Source organism: Capricornis sumatraensis, chromosome 5 (genome assembly GCF_032405125.1).
Source record: "Capricornis sumatraensis isolate serow.1 chromosome 5, serow.2, whole genome shotgun sequence".
Lineage (NCBI taxonomy): Eukaryota > Metazoa > Chordata > Mammalia > Artiodactyla > Bovidae > Capricornis > Capricornis sumatraensis.
In genome coordinates, this window is record NC_091073.1 from 31,938,299 (window position 1) to 31,959,432 (window position 21,134).

At 36.0% G+C, this 21,134-nt stretch overlaps 1 protein-coding gene across 9 annotated transcripts in view; it reads left to right on the plus strand.

The window, feature by feature from the left end:
* HDAC9 (histone deacetylase 9) overlaps positions 1-21,134 on the plus strand; it is a 209,944-nt gene that overhangs the window by 94,244 nt on the left and 94,566 nt on the right. For 6 of the 9 annotated variants that reach the window (XM_068972971.1, XM_068972979.1, XM_068972972.1 and 3 more), the window contains exon 2: positions 18,776-19,017. In XM_068972971.1, the coding sequence (XP_068829072.1) occupies positions 18,776-19,017 (242 nt within the window). Of the gene's footprint in view, positions 1-18,775; positions 19,018-21,134 lie in introns of those variants that run through there. The other 3 variants (XM_068972980.1, XM_068972975.1, XM_068972976.1) reach the window with 1 other exon arrangement.

Consider the following 21,134-nt stretch of genomic DNA (forward strand, 5'->3'; position numbering starts at 1 on the left):
ATATATATATATATATCCAGCATCAGAGTCTTTTCCAGTGAGTCAACTCTTCGCATGAGGTGGCCAAAGTACTGGAGCTTCAGCTTTAGCATCATTCCTTCCAAAGAAATCCCAGGGCTGATCTCCTTCAGAATGGACTGGTTGGATCTCCTTGCAGTCCAAGGGACTCTCAAGAGTCTTCTCCAACACCACAGTTCAAAAGCATCAATTCTTCGGCACTCAGCCTTCTTCACAGTCCAACTGTAACATCCATTCATGACCACAGGAAAAACCATAGCCTTGACCTTAGTCAGCAAAGTAATGTCTCTGCTTTTGAATATACTATCTAGGTTGGTCATAACTTTCCTTCCAAGGAGTAAGCGTCTTTTAATTTCATGGCTGCAATCACCATCTGCAGTGATTTTGGAGCCCAAAAAAATAAAGTCTGACACTGTTTCCACTGTTTCCCCATCTATTTCCCATGAAGTGATGGGACCGGATGCCATGATCTTTGTTTTCTGAATGTTGAGTTTTAAGCCAACTTTTTTGCTCTCCTCTTTCACTTTCATCAAGAGGCTTTTTAGCTCCTCTTCACTTTCTGCCATAAGGGTGGTGTCATCGGCATATCTGAGGTTATTGATATTTCTCCCGGCAGTCTTGATTCCAGCTTGTGCTTCTTCCAGTCCAGCGTTTCTCATGATGTACTCTGCATATAAGTTAAATAAACAGGGTGACAATATACAGCCTTGACGTACTCCTTTTCCTATTTGGAACCAGTCTGTTGTTCCATGTCCAGTTCTAACTGTTGCTTCCTGACCTGCGTACAGATTTCTCAAGAGACTGAGCAACTGAACTGAACTGAACTGAGAAATATATATATATATATATATATATATATATATATATATAGTGGGTTGGGAGAGTATAGCCCTGACACTAAAACAAGCCTTGAGAATCGTTACTTAGGCTTCATACATGAACCCAAGGCCCATGGAAGTGGAGTGAAGATTTGAACCAGGCACTCAGTGTTCTTTCTGCCATGTTCTACTTCTCTCCTTTGGCAAGATCTTGTGTGTTAGCCAGTGATTGAAAGAAGATGGACTGATAGATTGGTTCATTTATTTATTCTCTGCAACAACTGTGTCCCATGATTGTGAGACTCAAGTAAGACCAAGACTTGATTTTATAAATTTGATGTTCCTGATGAGTTTGGTGAAAGCATTATCAGAGCAGCATAGAAGAAGGGAACTAGGTTTGTACCCTGCGACTTGGAGGTGAGAGTGGACAGCAGAGGGATGCACTTTGTGTTGAGAATCAGAATCCCTCAGGCCCGAGACTTGGTTATTAGGTCAAGTGTGTCAGGCCTGGCTTCCTCTTTGCTGAAAATGAGATTTTCTTAGGAGGTACCTTAGTCATTTATGCAAATGGACACCTGTTGTGCCAGCCCCACCTGTTTTCCAGACATGCCTAGAAATTTCTAAACCTTGGCTTGACTAAATCTTGCATCCTGCCAAATTTACCTTGAGAGGAATAAACCCAACTGAATGGCCTACAGAAATCTTAGAGAGGTGTACTTAACATGGCAGGTTGAATTTCCTCACTGACCTAAGGCCTCACAGGAGGTTCTGTCTCCTTTTCTCTCGCTCTTTCCCAGCAGGTAGAGGAAACCTGAGTAACTTCTATAAAAGTGCTTTTCTCTTAGGATAAAGAAAATTTTCTTCTGTTTTTTTTTGTTCTCTCTAGTTTCTTTTTGCTTAACCAAGGTAATATTTAGTTTTGTTTTTAATTTGAAGGATTACAGATACCAAATCATTGACTTACAGAATCTAAAACAAAAGTAGAACTTAAAATTTTGTATAATAAATGAGTTGTCAAGCTGCTGAATCTAAGCAGCTCATTTGATCTAAGTTATATTATGAATCCTGTGGAAAATAAAATTGAAACCATTGGATTTAGAATGGCTTTGCAAAACTCTATAATTAGCAGTGTATTTCCTATACTCTTGTGTTAGATTAATTTAAATTACATTAATATCTGGAAGGACATTTGGATAACTTTTTCCATAAGTTATTTTTTTTCTTACGATGCCCAACTACTGGGTCTATTTTGTTTGAGGCACCAGATTTCTTTAGTGGTTTGGCTAAAGATCTATCACTAGGATATTATAGCCAACCTTGTAGTAGTATTATCATAGCTTGGAGGTACATGTGATGTTTCTTTAAAACCTCAAGGTTTTAAAATATTCAATACAAGTTAAATCAACCCACACATTATTAACAAAAATTTTAATGTCAAATAAACACAATATCCTATAATTTCTAAACACTCTTTTCCTAAACTCATTCAAATGTTCACATGTTGATTTCTGTAAGATGTACTGGCCGTGTGTGTGTGTGTGATATGAGAAGTCACATATCAGCTGCTACACAGATGGAAGCAGTCTGTGTCCTTTTCTTAGTTTAGTAAAAGTAATTTCAATTGAGCAAATATTTGTTCTAGATTTGCCTTCTAACATGCAGATATGTTACCTCTGCTCGTGGGAAAGAGGTAAGTTACAAAGAGAAACCATCTAAATCATTAATATGGAATATGATAAAATAACTCATTTAGCATCATTCAAAGTTAATATTTACCATGATTTTAAGTAAGTTAGAATTTTCATTTTCACCTCTCTCGTGTTCATTATCCTCGCCTGTAAAATGGGGATAATAAGGCTGCTGTCTTAAATTTTAAAATCCATCCAAAAATTATAGCTAGTGCTCAGCATCTATTCCTGACTTTAAAATGCCATTGTTCCTATTTATATTTTTGTTCTCTAGATTACTTTTTAATGCAAAGAGCAAGCAACAAAGCCTGAAACTAATATATTAGTCCAATAAAAATACTTAAAGCTACTTTTACGTGGAATGTTCCTTGTCAGTATCATCTGCTTCCTAATTATGTTTTATTTTAGATAAACTGCACTTCCCTGGTGGCTCAGATGGTAAAGAATCTGCCCACAATGCAGGATACCTGGGATTAATCCCTGGGTTGGGAAGATCCCCTGGAGAAGGAAATGGCAACCCACTCCGATATTCTTGCCTGGAAAATCCCATGGGTGGAGGAGCCTTGTGGGCTACAGTCCAGGGGGTCACAAAAATCGGACATGACTGAGTGACTGACACTTAGATAAACTAAATTATGGTTATTTCTAACCTTATACATTAGACCAGTAGAGTAGAGAGAAGAAATGGCTTAGGCATTTGATTGTTGATGGGAGAGATCACTGTATATGAATAAAAAATAGAAAATAGATGTAGATTCTTTGCCGTGAGGTTTGGCAGACTTTTTCAATCAGGGCAGATAGTAATTATTTGAGGCTTCACATCCTGTACTGCCTCTGTTACACTCTGCTCTGCCTTTGTGGTGTGAAAGTAGCCACAGACAATACATAAATGAATGGAAGTGACAGTGTTCCAATAAAACTTTGTGAAAACTGAAAATGAAATTTCATGTAATTTTCACATGTCATGAAATGTTTTTCCTTTTTAAAAAACATTTAAGAATGTGAAAATCACTCATATGTAATAAATAGCAAGCAAAAGACAGGAGGCAGGCTGGATTTGGTCCATGGGCCAAGGTTTGCAGACCCCAGCTCTATAGGGTTCTGTTCCTTTTTAATGCTTTAAATTATTTCTTATACTTTTGTTTGTGTAAATTATTCTACTTTAAATTGTAGTTTGTGCTTAAAATATTGAGAAGTATTCTGTAATACTGACAGTTCTCTGAATACAGCCTATTTCTATAAACAGATACTATGAGTTCTACCAGAAATAGAAATTTTAATGACAGTCTAATTAAACAGAAGAGAAAAATTATTACATTTTCTTATGCCAAATTATGAATGTCTTTAATTAAGGCACACATACTGTCACATTGATTTCTCTTTATATATGCTTAAAAAATTACATTATTCTGACAACTTGAGGCTCTTCTCTGAGGTAGTAGACACTTTCACTTACCTAATAAATTGTGCCTTAATGGCTAGTGACCATATTTGTAATTCACAGGGAATCATGAACCAGAAAAGCTCTGAAATAAGGAAAAATAAACCACCACAGTCTGTCCTGTCAAATCTTTTCTCATACTGTCAAAAAACAGCTGCCTCTTCCTTTTTGTTACTACTTTCCTTCTTCAATTAAAAAAGTAATCTAAAAATTTATGAATAGTACCTTAAAGTCTCATTAACAGTTTACAGTTAATATGATTCACTATCTCTTCATGAAACAATCCAATGGGATTTAGCTAATCAAGTACTCATGATAACTTCCTTATTAGGCAGTCTTTACCTGTGAGTTAGTAGATTTCAGATTCGAGAATAAGATGAATTTTTAAAAACTGTTTTAACTCAAAAGAAATTTCTATAGATAAAAGGGCAAAATACTAAATTTGAAGTTCCTAAATACAGAATCGTTTCGAAAGAGAGCACTGAAACACCGAAAAATTCATCAGTGTGTCAAAATAGGTGAAAATGTGTTTCATAGCACATCTCTCTGTGGTATATGTTGGCAGTTACAAGCAAGTGCTTTCCTTTTACCTCAAAGAAATATGTTATATTATTTTAACAAAAAACTTTTCATTCTTATTTACATCAAGGCACACTTCAAGGTGAACTGTGTAGAAATTAAGTTGGATACCCGTTTTGTAGAACTCAAGAATAATAGTGGAGTGGCTAAGGCCATAGACTCCACAGCTAGATGGTGTATGTTCTAATTCCTGTTACACCACCAAGTAGCCTTGTGACCTTGGCCAATTTCCTTGGTGGCCTACATTTTCCTCATCTGTGAAATGAGGCTCATAATTATGTCTACCCTTAGGTTACCAGATAGCACAACCTCATAGTGTAAAGGAGGATAGATGAATTCACATTTCTTTAAAAACAATCAGATCAATGAATGCACACAGTAAGTGTTATATTGATATTGGCTCCATAATTTAAATTAGAACAACTCTGCAGACCAATCAACGGTATGTACTAATCTTTGTTCTTACCCAAGTTTAGAAAACCAAATTTGGAATCAGCATAGGGAAGTCACGTGTTTTTAAAATGCTCAAGCCCAGAGAACTTTGCATAGTTGCAAGTTTGGAGAATTATTTAAAAACTCATATCCAAAGCACTTCCTGACAAAGAATAGTGGGTATTTCTACTTATGAGCAAAAGTGGTGCCACCATGTGGCAATAACATATACACAGGTGCCAATGCATTTGCCTGGCTAGGGTCGAAATTGTGCAACATAAGATGAATTTTTATTTTTTAGTATTGACTTTTACTCCCAAATTGTATGTATAAAGTGAAAGTTTATTATTTCCAAATCACACTTTCCAAATTCTCATAGTACCATGAAACAGTAATGCATTTTTCTTTGAAAGAGAACTAATGTAATTTGGCTCTGATTTGAGTTTAGCAAGTACAGAAATAATGCCATTAGAACAGTGTTTTCCAAACTGAATTTCGTGGAGTCTGGATTCCCAGGGAAAGGGACTGAGGAGGAAGTGAGTGGGTGGGACACGGGTTCTTCCTTAACAGTTGCACTAGTTTTATACGTTAGGACTATTCATAAGTTTTTATTTGAAGAAAGTGTTCAGCTGTTTAAAGAAATGTTTCCATGTTTTAAAAGTGAGTGCAATCCTATATTAGAAGGGTTTAATGGGACTTTAAGACTTTGGATTTGCAATAAAGATTTCACAAGAACTTAGGAAACAACTGAGATCTGAAGAAGACGGGGCGGGGGTAGGGGGTGGGGTGGTGCAGAAAGTGCGTTGGTTGAAGTTCTAGTCCCATTATGCAAGATCAAAAATTAGACAGTAGAAAAGGAAAAGACATGATTTAAATCAAAGAGGAAAATGAGAAGCATCACGCATGGCACTTCTGCTCTTTTTCTCTTCACATTTTCCTGCACTGTTTAATATATGCTGTTGTCTTAAATATATTAAGCATTGAAACCTTCAGAAAATATTGGAGTTTTTATTTTTAGGTTAAAGGCAAATTGTTTCTTGTTGGCAGGACACAAGGACCAGTAAAAGCTCTATTTTTCTTTTGGAACAGAACACGGTTACATACTTCTGCAAACAATAGTTCCTGATAGAAAGAAGGGAACATATTATTTGAAAAAGTTTATTTGCTGAATAAACAAATGTACTTTGTTCAAAAAGGGCGTTTGAGAGGGGTTAGAGAGGGGTATCTGCTGAGAGAATCATTTATGCAACTACTATTTATTAAGCTTGTATTACACGTCAGATGATGAACTGACTTCTGGAGTTAGAGGGTAATGCCCTGCCTCAAATATTAAGCTCTCATACTGAGAAGGAAGTTGTGTTAGCCATTTGCAAATAATAATATTTTAGTACTTGTCTCTAACCTAGAAGAAAATGCAAGTTGTAGAAAAAAATATGGAGGAGACCGTTTATCTCACCTTCATTGTAGTTCTTACAGAAATCAGTTCGCTGTACATCCCAGGTGATGAGTGGTATGAATGTGTGTGTGTGTGTGTGTGTGTGTGTGTGTGTGTGTGAAGTCACTTCAGTCATGTTCAACTCTTTGTGACCCCATGGACTGTTGCCTGCCTGGCTCCTCTGTCTATGGGATTTTCCAGGCAGTAATACTGGAGTGGGTTGCTATGCCCTCCTCCAGGGGGTCTTTCCTACCCAGGGATAGACCCTATGTCTCTTAGGTCTCCTGCATTGACAGGAGAGTTCATTACCACTTCACCTGGAAAGCCCATATGGCTGAATAAGTAACACTTTTTAGTTCAATACCTGTATAACCTATTTTAAAACACTAAGATTTCTCATCTACTGAAAGTCTTATTTACAGGTATCACTAATCTTTTATCTCAATAACATGGATTAGTCTCTTAGTTCCTATTACCTTGAAGTCATATAAATTGGTTTGATTTTGTTTCCATACTTCAAGAAGCTCAATGAAGCTTTTACTTGGTTCTCAAATAGTGGAGAACTAGCAAACACTGTTGATACTTTAGAACTAAGTGGGTATTACAAATGAGTTGGCAATTCATGTTGGTGTTATGGTTTGTTATGACTGCTTAATTCAAAGGCATATTTGCAGAGAGGGAATTTGAATTAAGTAAATCAAAATAGTAAGGCTTTGATTAAAAAATTAGCTTTCTTTAGCTTAAATGTTGATATTTCAAGGCCTACTGATATTTTAGTCATTTGTGGTTATTTTTGTTTCCTCTTCAGACCTCTGGGAAATAAGAGAATAGTAAATCAAAGCTCAGATTACTTCTTGCATTTATTTTCTTTTCATTTGTGCCATGTATTAGTGCACCTTAAAGAAACTGTAGACATGTGTAACTTGAACAGAATCACTACGAGGGAGAATTATATTTCTGGTCTAATCAATTTGAATAATTCATGTTATAAAAATTATTTTTTTCAAATTTGATTACTAATTCTAGTCATTTGTTAGATGCAGTCATAAATATCACCAGTGGAAAATAAACTAAGAATATTTATTTTATCACTAAAGTGAAATTTAGGAAAATTGTCATCACACTGAAGTTGTATTACTTGTTTTCTCGTTTCCCATTTTTTATGTTAGCCACTTTCAAATTTATTAATTTATTTTTTTTCAGAAAAATAATATTCTTTCCAAGACAGAAATGATTCTACACATATCAATAGTTTATCAGTTCTGGTATAATTTTCTCATAACATGGGATGATCATTCATGAATTAGGCATTACTGTTTAGATAATTCAAGATTGTAGCCTACTGATGCTAACAGCATGAACGGGTAAGTTTTATTTTACTCAGTGCTTCCTTAGCCCACTTGGGTGGTTCTAATCTGTCAGCACACTGAATGTTAAAAGATACTTTGGGGTCTGAGAAATGTGAAATGACACCTTAGGTGGAAACTGTTTTGAGACTGATTTTTTTCAAATACTTAATCACTTTTGCCAGAAACACATTCACTTGTCAATAATTTAAGCAGTCAATATTTATCAGAATTCAGATAGTCAAGAAGACCTAATAAGTAATTGCTCTAGGATTTTAATTGGAAACATGTATATGTGTATGTGCGTGTGTATTTCTAGTTTTGTCACCATATGATTCATCACCATCACTCATTCGTTTATTCCTTGATTCATTTCAGGTATGCACTGAGGCATTACCATGCTTTTATGCAATACCAGGCACTGAAACTTTAGTTCCTCTTCTTATGGAACTTAGAATAATGGTGAAGGGAGTCAAACAAATGTTATGAAATGAGTTGCAAAATTTTATGAGAAAATGCAATAAGATGAGGAAAGAGATCCTACATCAAATCATTTTTAGCTACGATATGAAGGATAAGTAAGGATCTGTGTAGAAAAATGGGATGGGGTGGGACTGGAATTCAGAAAGAGGTAATATTTGTATGAGAAATCTCTGAGACATCAGAGAGCCTGATGTCTTTAAGGACTGAAAGAATATTGTTGTGACTCAGATGAAGGGAAGAAAGCATATCATAGACATCATGTTAAAGATTGGGGTTAAACTGATAGGTATTATCCAGGAAAGTGACAGAAGACTGCTTTCATAAGATAGGCAGTGATAGTAAAGAGCACTTGATGAAAAAAAAATATTTAAGAGTAGAAAAAATTATTTATGTTGATTGTGTATGGATAATCTAAAGGGAAAAGAGGAGTCAGATATCATTTTTGTGTTTTCTGGGTGCACAAACTGAGACCAGAGTTACTGGAGAAAAAACAGCCTGAGACAGCTAAATGGAGTAATACTTCTGCTTTATTGACTACACCAAAGCCTTTGACTGTCTGGATCACCACAAACTGTGGAAAATTCTTCAAGAGATGGTAATACCAGACCATCTTACCTGCCTCCTGAGAAATCTGTATTCATGTCAAGAAGCAATAGTTAGAACTGAACATGGAGCACCAGACTGATTCCAAATCGGGAAAGGAATATGTCAGGACTGTATATTGTCACCTTGGTTATTTAACTTATATGCAGAGTACATCATGTGAAATGCTGGGCTGAATGAAGCACAAGCTGGAATCAAGATTGCCGGGAGAAATATCAATAACCTCAGAAACACAGATGATGCCACCCTTATGGCAGAAAGCAAAGAAGAACTAAAGAGCCTCTTGATGAAAGTGAGAGAGGAGAGTGAAAAAGTTGACTTAAAACTCAACATACAGAAAAATAAGATTATGGCATCCATTCCCATCACTTCATGGCAAACAGATGGGGAAACAATGGAAACAGTGGTAAACTTTATTTTGGGGGGCTCCAAAATCACTGCAGATGATTGACTGCAGCCATGAATTTAAAAGACACCTCCTCCGTGGAAGAAAAGCTATGATAAACCTAGACAGCATATTAAAAAGCAGAGAGACACTTTGCCAACAAGGTCCATCAATCAAAGCTATGGTTTTTCCAGTAGTCATGTATGGATGTGAGAGTTGGACTATAAAGAAAGCTGAGCGCCAAAGAATTGATGCTTTTGAACTGTGACATACATATATCAGTGGCAATTTTAAAATAGATGTTAGGCTGGAGACAAAATGTCACCATATAGAAAGCAAATAAAGCCCTGAAAAGGAAAATATTAATATCTCCATTGAGAGTCCTGGAGAGAAAATAGAAGAGGGTCCAGGTGGGATTCTGGAGCATCAATATCATTGCACTTAATGCATCATGTTTTATACATTGGTTTATGGGTTGATGTGCATAAGCACATGAGTTCTTGGAAGGCAGTCCCTTCTCTTGTTGATTAAAATCTGTTTTGGCATTTCATATTGCTTTACAAATATTCACTGAATAAAGGTATAAATGAAAAGTCATATGTCAACCTGATAATACTATAAGAATAGTGATTTTAATGTTATTTTAGATACATATAGCCCTAAACAGTCTGATACTCTCTTTAGATAGTATTAACTACATTATACTTAAGAATTTATGCTGGAATATAATTATTGAGGCAAAGAACTAGAGGAACAAGATATAAACAGGCATCAGGCTTGGACCAGCTCTCTGGTAGCCTTATGCTATGATATAATCAAGCCCTTTGTGGATCACAGTCTTGTTGTTGCAAAGGGGCTTGCATAACTCGGTGAAGTTATGAGCCATGCTGTGCAGGGCCACCCAAGACAGATGGATCATAGTGAAGAGTTCTGACAAAATGTGGTCCATTGAGGAGGGGATGGCAAACTCCTTCAACATTCTTGCCACAAGAATCCATGAACAGTATGAAAGGAAAAAGATATGGCACTGAAAGATGAGCGCCCCCAGGTCGGAAAGTGTCCAGTTCGAAAAAGTGGAGGGTAATTACTGATAAGTGCAGGAAGAATGAAGAGGCTGGGCAGCCAAAGCAGGAATGATGCTCAGCTGTGGATGTGTCTGGTGGTGAAAGTAGAGTCTGATGCTGTAAAGAACAATATTGCATAGAACCCTGGAATATTAGGTCCATTTATCTAAGTAACCTGGAGATGGCCCAATAGGAGATGTCAAGAGTAAACATTGACATCTTAGGAACTAGTGAACTAAAATGACAAAAATGGGCAAATTTAATTCAGATGACCATTATATCTACTATGGGCAGGAATCCCTTAAAAGAAATGGAGCAGCCCTCATAGTCAACAAAAAAATCTGAAATGCAGTACTTCGGTGAAGTCTCAAAATGATAGAATGGTCTCAGCTCATTTCCAAGAAAAATCTTTCAACATCACAGTAATCCAAGCCTATGATATGCCCCAACCACTGATGTTGAAGAAGCTGAAGCTGACTGGTTTTATGAAGACCTACAGGACCTTCTAGACAACTCCAAAAAAAGATGTCAGCAAATTTGAAAAACTCAGTAGTGGCACAGGACTGGAAAAAGTCAGTTTTCATTCTAGTCCCAAAGGACAATGCCAAAGAATGTACAAACTACCTTATGATTATGCTACCATAGGTTATGCTACCAAGGTTATGCTCAAAATCCTTCAAACTGGGCTTTAGCACTACATGAACTGAGAACTTCCAGATGTACAAGCTGGATTTCAAAGATGCAGAGGAACCAGAAATCAAATGTCCAACATTTTTTGGATCATGGAGAAAGAAAGGGAGTTCCAGAAAAACATCTACTGTAGTCTTTGACAATGTGGATCAAAACAAACTGTGGAAAATTCTTAAAGAGACAGAAGTACCAGACCACCTTACCTGTCTCCTGAGAAATGGGTATGCAGGTTAAGAACAATAGTTAGAACCAGACATAGAACAACTGACTGATTCAAATTGGGAAAGGAGTATGATAAGGTTGTGTATTGTCACTTTGCTTATTTAACTTCTATGCAGAGTACATCATGTGAAATGCCAGGATGGAGTCACAAGCTGGAATCAAGATTGCCACGAGAAATAGCAGCAACCTCAGATATGCAGATGATACCACTCTAATGGCAGAAAGTGGAGAGGAACTAAGAGCCTCTCATTGAAGGTGAAAAAGCTGGCTTCAAACTCAACATTCAAAAAACTAAGCCCATGGCATTTGGTCCCATCATTTCATGGCATATAGATGGGGGAAAAGTGGAAGCAGTTGCAGATTTTCTTTTCTTGGGCTCCAAAGTCTCTGTGACTGGTGACTACAGCCATGAGTCTTTCTTTCTCCTTCAAAGAAAAGTTATTACAAACCTAGACAGCGTATTAAAAAGCAGAGACATCACTGCCAACAAAGGTCCATATAGTCAAATCTGTGGATTTTCCAGTAGTCATGTATAGATGTGAGTGTTGGACCATGAAACAAGTTGAGTACTGAAGAATTGATGCCTTCAAATTGTGGTGCTGGAGAAGATTTTTGAGAGTCCTTTGGACTGCAAGGAGATCAAACCAGTCAATACTAAAGGAAATCAGTCCTGGGTGTTCATTGGAAGGACTGATGTTGAAGCTGAAGCTCCCAGTACTTTGGCCACGTAATGCGAAGAGCTGACTCACTGGAAAAGACCTTGATGCTGGGAAAAACTGAAGGCCAAAAGAGAAGGGAGTGATAGAGAATGAACAACGATAGCAAAAATAACTAACAAGATATAAAGCATAAAGTGGTTCATAAAATTACAAAGTTGAATTGCTTTGGTTCCAAATCAATGTTAAAAGAAATGGGTTATGAAGGGTTAGTGGGATTTCTGAAAGGGAAATATCAAGGTGGTTTTGTTGCTGTTGTTCAGTCGCTCAGTCATGTCTGAACATGACTCTGCGACCCTATGGATTGCAGCACGCCAGGCTTCCAACTCTGAAGAGTCTTCTCTGACACCACAGTTCAAAAACATCAGTTCTTCAGCACTCAGTCTTCTTTAAGGTTCAGGGTGGTTTAAATGAATTTAAATCAGCTTTATGAAGTCGAAGGAAGGAAAAATTTAAGTTCTTCTATTTGTTTCCCAAAGCCCATGGATTCTACCAGAAAAACTGTCTTTGGTGATCAATGTAGCCAATAATGAGAAAGGGGCAGTGAAGCTAGAATCACAAAAGCCAGGTATCCCCCATTGCTGTGCCAGAGCAAAGTTTAACATTCTTCAGGGTGGGATTGACATCCTACATATCCTACAGGTGAAGTTGCATAAATATGACAAAGACTAAGTGCTACTTACAGACCTTCTTCCTTCCATTTTCCAAGACCTCTCAGATTTCTTTTCAAGAACACTCACAGTGAAAATTGTATTTTAATTCTGGAGTTAGCTGACCAAGTGATCTATAGAATTGTATATGTGCATACAAAGAGTTTAAGACACAGTAAACCAGATAACTTCCTAATCGGCAGTGGGTGTCAGTGTTATTCCTTATTAATTTTGGTTTGGCCAGACAGGACAGAAATGGCAGGTCATGGCAGTACATACTATACAGAAAGTGAAAATGAAGTCGCTCAGTTGTGTCCGACTCTTTGCGACCCCGTGGACCGTAGCCCACCAGTCACCTCCGTCCATGGGATTCTCCAGGCAGGAATACTGGAGTGGGTTGCCATTTCCTTCTCTAAGGGATCTTCCCGATCACGGATCGAACCCAGGTCTCCCGCATTGCAGGCAGATGCTTTAACCTCTGAGCCACCAGGGAAGCCTGACATACTGTACAGAGCAAGTAGCAATGTTTCTGGCACTACCTGACAAATGAGCGTCAGTGAACGTCTTGGTATTGAGCAGTTTCATAAATGACCTGGTATCATCAGAATACATGTAGACATATGTTAATAGGACCATCCTTCCTTAGTGAAGCCTGCAAAAAAGAAGCAAATAGGAAAATATTAGTGAAAGATATCTATTCCTGATGAAGTTTCATATAATTCCTGCAGAGTTTCCCATATAATTAAACTGTTATTATAGGCTGTACTTTGGAAAGAGCCAGATCACACATATCTGAGAGAGCTATTCCACATTCTTTTTTGAACCCTGAGCTACTAAGAACCCGACATATTTGACTGGATGATTTTAAAGCACAAAATGGTACAGCCGGCAGCCTTTTCCGATGGGTGGAGTCTGCAGGCCCAAACTCTCACAGATTTCTGTGCAGGAAAGAAGGAACAAAAGAAGCTGAACAGATGATCAAAGCAACATTTGTTTCCCCAGATCTGGCAATTGTTGTTCATATGTTCACCTGCGAGTGGTTTTGGTCAACCATTTCTTGGTATGAGAACTTAATTTCCACATAAACTGTCTCTGGGTAGCAGTGGAATGGGGTGTCCTGAATATTAGCATAGCTGCTGTAACTATGAGTATTAACTGAAGTATGTAGATAAACATGGTTCCATTTTTGTCGCAATTTTTCAAGTCTCAACTTTTAACTAAATTGACACATATGAATTGGTGGGAGATTGTCCCTATGCCATTTTCTTTTTGTGAAAGCCTGTGCTTTGCACTACACTGCTTCGAAATCTCATTCAGAGGAACAGCATGAACAGGCTTCAACCATTGTTGTGATAGTTGTAAATGGTCAAAATTTGCATTCTTATAATTTTTCCATTCGTGAGGTTTGCAAGTTATTCACTTAAAACATTCTTAAAATGGATGGCTTCTTGTTTGTAAGCCAGATGATAAAGAAGCAACCAGAGAGTCCTGTTATTGAACATAAGAAGATTCTTCCTATTTACCAGTGCCATAAGTAATATAATCTAAAGTGAAGATTCAAGCAACATGCCAAAGTACTGAGTTTTCTCAGTACTTTGATTGAACTCTTTAATGGTCTTGGTATTAAAAAAAAAGTATTTGTTAAAGAAATTTAATTACCACTGAACAGGAATATGTATTGCTTAAATAAATACAGTTATCGTACACATTTATATGAGCTGGGATTTATATTTTGAAATGGAAGCTTTTCTGTGTCCATGTTTCTTAATAAACTAAGAACTATTTCTAAAAACTTCAGGGGTTGATAAATGCTAAACACAAGAAGGAATAACTGTCAAAGAATAATTGAGAAAGACACTGAGGAAAGAATGAGTAGAACTTTGTAAAGTGATAATGCTGCTGCTACTGCTAAGTCGCTTCAGTCGTGTCCAACTCTGTGCAACCCCATAGATGGCAGCCCACCAGGCTCCCCTGTCCCTGGGATTCTCCAGGCAAGAACACTGGAGTGGGTTGCCATTTCCTTCTCCAATGCGTGAAAGTGATAATAAGACTAGTTAATTTAGATGTGGAAAAGTTCAGACTGGGCATTTGGTATTAGAATAATAATGATAGTGTGTGTGTGTGTGTGTGTGTGTGTGTGTGTGTGTGTGTGTGTATCTTGGCATGTATTTGAAATCTCAGACAAATAGTGGGTGAGTCCAAGTAAAGTTATATCTGTTAAGAAAATAGGATTTGATGGGACTTGCCTGGCAGTCCAGTGGTTAATAAGACTGTACTTCCAATGCAGGAGATGATGGAGTTTGATACCTGGTCAGGAAACTAAGATCCCACATGCTCCATGGCACAGCCAAAAAAAAAAATTGGATTTGTTCCCCTGGTGGCTCAGTTGGTAAAGAATCTGCCTGCAATGCAGCAGACCTGGGTTTGATCCCTGGGTCAGGAATATCCCCTGGAGAAGGGAATGGCAACCTACTCCAGGATTGTTGCCTAGAAAATCCCATGGACAGAGGAGCCTGGCAGGCTACGGTTCATGACACACTCACTCATAAGTAATGCTAACAGTCAAAGAGTCGGACACGACTGAGCAACAACAAATGCTAATGCTACTATTTGTTATCATCAACTTCCTTCTAACTTATGTATTCCTGGCCACCTGTTCTAAGTAATTTGTAAGGACTTTGGATGTTCCTAGACAAGAAATTTTGTGAACAGTGATGATTCCATTTCCTCATTGTTAAAGCTGGCTGTTATTTTTTCCTTGTAAGTTGATTATTTCTAATTATGATAATATAACAGCTGTTGACAGTGACCTTTCTTTCACATTTTGTGATATGTAGGTGACTGTAACTTGTTGAAACTCAGCCCTGGTATTGTGTTACTATTATTGTTCCTGGGGAGGCTTATTAGCCTGTCACCGAAGATGTAAGAAAAATCCATCTTCCCTTTTGGAATATGATGAGCCTTTGTCACCCACAATGCAATTAATGTTAAAAATAGAAAGAATGGTTATGATATGATTATGATTAGACAGAGATGAGCTATTGTCCAAGTAACAGGAACTGATCCAGCAGGCCAGAGATGACCTACACAGAACCATCAGTTTGCTGATTGCCATTTCTCTCTGAGTTTGATGAAATATTCATGCCTTTGCTCTCCTCTCTGCAAGCACTATTGATTTCTTGTATAAACGCTGCTATATTTAGTCTAGACAAATGGAATGTGGATTGCTGCTGAATAAATTGGATGAAAGACTGGGATCTTGCCTGCCGCTTTCTCTCAGTCTTGGGCAATTATTTATAATCAAGGGCAGTTTTTGTAAGTTGAGGGTGATTTTTCACAATTTAGTGATTAGTCTCTGAACAAAGGCAAGCAGTTAGACACAATCATTTCTGTTGGGATAGCAGGTTAAGAAGTCAAATTACCCTTTGAGTCTTAGACTAGCTGTAGCAGAGAGTTCTGGGACTCTTTTCTCCTTATCATTTTGTTTTCTTTTTGGGGGGGTGGAAATTGATGATTATAGTTTACAGATAATAAGAATGCCAGCAAGAAGAGATCCCAGGTCTCTTGAAATTTTACATTTTGCGTTCATAGGGTTAAATATGTTTATTGAGATGTCCATGTAAATACTGAGGCTTTATTTTGGCCTTTTCAGTGTAGAAATGAAGTATATCATTAACAGCCATAGCTTTTGATTGGAATAATGCCACCTCCATAAATTAATACTCAAAATCTCATGTTACTCCAGAGCCTTAATTGACAGTTCTACCTTGGACAGTGTAACCAAAGATCTTACAGGCCCTCATTCTCACTTAGTTTCAAACTTGTCAAAGTTAATACTTTTTCTTCTGCACATATCATGTTTTAGAAGATATTGTCCACCAAACTATGGTTTATTAATAAATCATTTTTCCATTTTCATTAAAATGACATGTCAGTACCATTACTGCAAACTCTTCTGATCTGTACGTTGAATAATCACCAGTGTTGTCAACCAAGATTGATATAGGTTGCCCACAGTGCACAGTCATGCCTCTTTACGCAAACCTCTATGTACACACAATTCACATGGTAAGCAAGATATTAATATTTCATTTAGTGTTTGAATTCTTAATTTCTATAAACAATTTCTGTTAGCCTTTCTTGACTTGCTGAAAATAGCTCTTAAATTCACATGGAATATTAACTTCATAGTTTCCAACTGGCAATCTGCAAATTTAAGTTACTCAGGGTAGGAGCCAGAGCATTAGATGCAATTGTAAAAATATGAAAAAATAGAAAGGGAGAAATTGCTCATGTTTCCACCTAAAATACAACTTTCTTTTGTTCTCTATCTCACCAGTCTTAGCTAGTAGAATTCAGAGATTAATACCATTAAATCTCCAGTAGAATATATGCTCAATGAAAGCTAGAGTTTTTATGTCTTTTTGTTTTAGGGAATTTAAGGTTCTCAGTAAATGTATATTGACTAAGTTAAATTACAGTTAAAGCGTTATCATGGGGTATATGTCACTTTTATTATTGTTCTTTCACTTAATATTGTAACAGCATTTTTCCTGTTTCCATAAACATTATTTTCAATGATTACGTATTTTCCATGAAATAGATGTGACATATTTTACTAGACATCTCCTTGTAGTTGTTGATTTCAGTTAAAATAATAATACTTTAGTTAACAATATGACATTGAACTGTTTCTTCCTGTGTTAATTTTATTTCCTTAAGATATATTCCAAGAGTTGGCAAACCTGAATCAAATGGTAGAAATATTTAATTCCTCTTGCTACCTATCACCAAATTGTGATATCGCATATTACTTTTTCAGTAGTTTTAAACTGATTGGCAGTGCCACTTGCAATATACAGTTGTCTGCTTGGTCGTATGTTTACCTTGTTATACACACATGTATGCATATATGTGAATCACACATATGTTCCCTTGTCTATGGAATTCTCCAGGCAAGAATACTGGAGTGAGTAGCCATTCCCTTCTCCAGGGGAATATGATACTTAATAATTAGAAAATGATGCCTTATTTTTATTTAAAATTTGCATTTCTTTACTTTAGTGAAGGTGGATTTTTTATTTGTTTAGCTATATTTGTTTTCTTGCCTTAAATATTTTCTAGAAGTTTTAGTGTTTTTATTCTCTAATATTTAATAGAAGTCATACACAATTTTATTTTCATATTTACTCCTCATATTTTTGTTTGGTTATTCTCACAGTATTCATGATTTATTCTAATACACAGTAAATTCCATTTTTACATAATTTAAAAGAGCATTTACTGAGAGGTATGCTGTATGTTGTCAGTCTTTGAATTATCTTATTTAATCCTTTTAACAACTCTGTGTTGTTACTGTTAATGGTAATTATCTCCATTTTAAATGTGAGGAAACTGAGATCCAGAGAACTTAAACAACACACTCAGGATAACACAGTTACCCAGAAGGTAGCACATCCTTTTATATGTTATGGGAACAGGCATTTAGATTTAAAGCAGAGTTTGAAAATTGGCAACCTGTATGTCAAGGTCCATTTACAGAAGCATGTTTTTCCAATTCCCATAATTTAAAAAAATATTCCAATTATTTAACTGAAAATTAGGTAACTTCTGTCTACAGTGGGTCTGTATGTGCTTTCTACTCACCATTTCCCACATTTTAGTAAGCAGATTTGTACTTTTTCTTTGCTATTTTGTAGTTTTGCTAATTTGTAGTTCCATAGCCCTACAAATACATTATTTTATAAGCTTTACTTCTTAAGGAATGTATCTTTTGATTACAAAAATGTTTGTAAGTGTACAAATTTGTTTGTGTTAGAAGTTTTCTAATATCACATGGCATCTTTTCCTCAATAAATGATGCATTTTTTGTCTTAAGTCAACTTGAATTTGACCAGTGGTCCAGTAGAATAAGTGTTATAAATGAACAACTTTATACCTGTGAATCTTTGGAGTCGTCTCTTTGAAAAAGGGAAATGTGAAAGATTTCATGGCAAAGTACAAAGTGATAGCTGAAAATCAGCATTTTATCAAATCTAATATACAGAAGACCTTTTTATTATCTTTGTAAAAAAACAGAACTAAATTTATTGGTGCATTGAAAGAAATCTAGTAGGGTATAATGTCTTTCACTTCTAATTTGTTTCCAAATCAGTGTGCTAATCTTCTGTCCTCTGTCACCCTTCCTTTTTTTTGGTTTCTCCAGTCGATGTGAAGTCAGAGGTTCCTGTGGGCCTGGAGCCCATCTCGCCTTTAGACCTAAGGACAGACCTCAGGATGATGATGCCCGTGGTGGACCCTGTTGTCCGTGAGAAGCAACTGCAGCAGGAGTTACTCCTCATCCAGCAACAGCAGCAGATCCAGAAGCAGCTTTTGATCGCGGAGTTTCAGAAGCAGCATGAGAACTTGACACGGCAGCACCAGGCTCAGCTTCAGGAGCACATCAAGGTAGCAAGCGTTTCTTTGTCTCTGACTGTTGACTCTGAGAGTCGCGCCATAACTGGGCATAAGAGGGAGCAAAGGGGAGATGTTTCATTCTGAAAAGATATGGATTCATGGCTGGGAGGAAACTGGGGTTGTACTAGTGAAAACCTAGAGTAAGTAAAAAGAATCCTGGCAAAAATCCTGCTTTGCTCCTTGAAGAGGAACCTCTACAACTCCTTTATTTGTTAGTTTGTAGCATCAATATCTGGGAATAGTAACTTCTTACCCTTTTTAAGATTCTCTTCTACATGATTTTGTCCATTTGCCACATCTGCTCTCCATCAAGAAGAACCATGAACCTGAGGAGACACATTTTATGTGTCTAAAGAATCTATGTATACTATTTACCAGGGAGAATAAATTAATCACTTTATGTGAAGAGAGAGCCTTTACTTTTTATTTTTTTTAATTTTGTCTTTGATCTATAAGTAGATGTCCTGGATATGCCCTAATCTTCTTTATGGAAAAAAACTTCATAATGTATACATTCAAAATAATAACATAATGAAAAGCTGGATAAAATTATATATGTGTGTGTGTGTGTGTGTATAAAGAAACTGATACAGATATTTTCAGTGTTTTTATTTGTCTAATAGATTAGATAATAATTTATTGAAAGAATTTTTGGAGCAGTTGATAATTTGAGACCCAAGTCGTTTAATTAAGTTATTCTAGGAGAATTATGTCCATATCCCAGGATTTTTTTGTGATTTACTATTTTAAGATCATTCTAGATGTGTTTGTATCTATTTAGTCTCTTGTATCGTCCGATATAAGTATTACTTCAATTTTATTTGTAAATGTCTTTCAACTTCTGGACAAAGATATTTAAAACAAAGCTATTTTGGTCTGACTTAGTATATGCTTACTTTGAATTTGTTATAACAGTAATATAAAGCAGCAAATATTTATAATAAAGATTTTTATGTCCAACTCCTTCAAAAAATGACTTAACTATGTTGATTATTATTATAATAAGGTAATATGGTATTATTTCATATTTTATTATATTATATTATAGGCACTTGATCTTTTACTCACTTCCATATCAAGTACAAACACATTTACATGGTGTTATAATAGATAATTAATCTACATTAGTATTATAAACTTTTACCATACTGATTATTATAGTGTCTGAGAAGGTTAAGATGCTTTTTCCTCCCTATGTTCCTTGTTTCATAACTCCTTAGCCAGCAGGCCTTTTTATCTTATTTTTCAAAAAAAGCTCTTTGATATCTGATATGAAGGGTAATATTTTATTTCCTTTAACTAAAAGAACTCTTCCAATTATTGATCTGTAAAATGCCCTAAAAATAAGAATGAGAATTTTAAGTCCCATATGGAATCATGGCTATATTTTACAGTGTAGGAAACATTCATTTAGTTTATAGACCATTTTTTTTAATGATTCTTAAACATTATTTCAGTTTGACCTTTGAAACAGTAATAGTAACAGTGATGTCTAGATTCCTTTCTTCAATCATTCTAGACATCTTAAGATGGCAGTGATGAATGAGTAAAATTTATATTCTTCACCATACTTTAAGATTTACATAACTATCTGGTTCATTTTGCCATGTTACGCAAGCCATGTTGCCCTGAATATTGGACAGTACTAATAAGTTACAGCTTCATAAGCATCTTTTCATTTATGTTTGATGCCTTTTATAGTTGTAAGGATCAATATTAAAAATTTAAAGTAATTTGATTTTACTCAAAAGTTAAGAGTAGCAAGTAGGTAATTGTTACTTTGCCCCCAACAAAGTAGTATATAGCAGGTTTATTGACATCTGGAAAATATTGGAAAATGGGGGAGAAAAATGACTCTGAGATAGCTAAATGGAAAACTTAGTTTTGGGAATGATTTTCTAGAATAATAAGCTGCTTTTTCAGAAACTAAAGATATCCTTAAAATTTCCTTTTAAGTTTAAAAAGTGTTTTTGCTTTAATTTATTTTTAACTTTATTGTTTTGTATTATATATTATAAGGCTAAAAGTTGATGCTTTTAACATTCATTTAGTTTTTTTTTTTTTAAATAAGAAAGACACAGCATGGTACTTTACTTATTTATATTAGT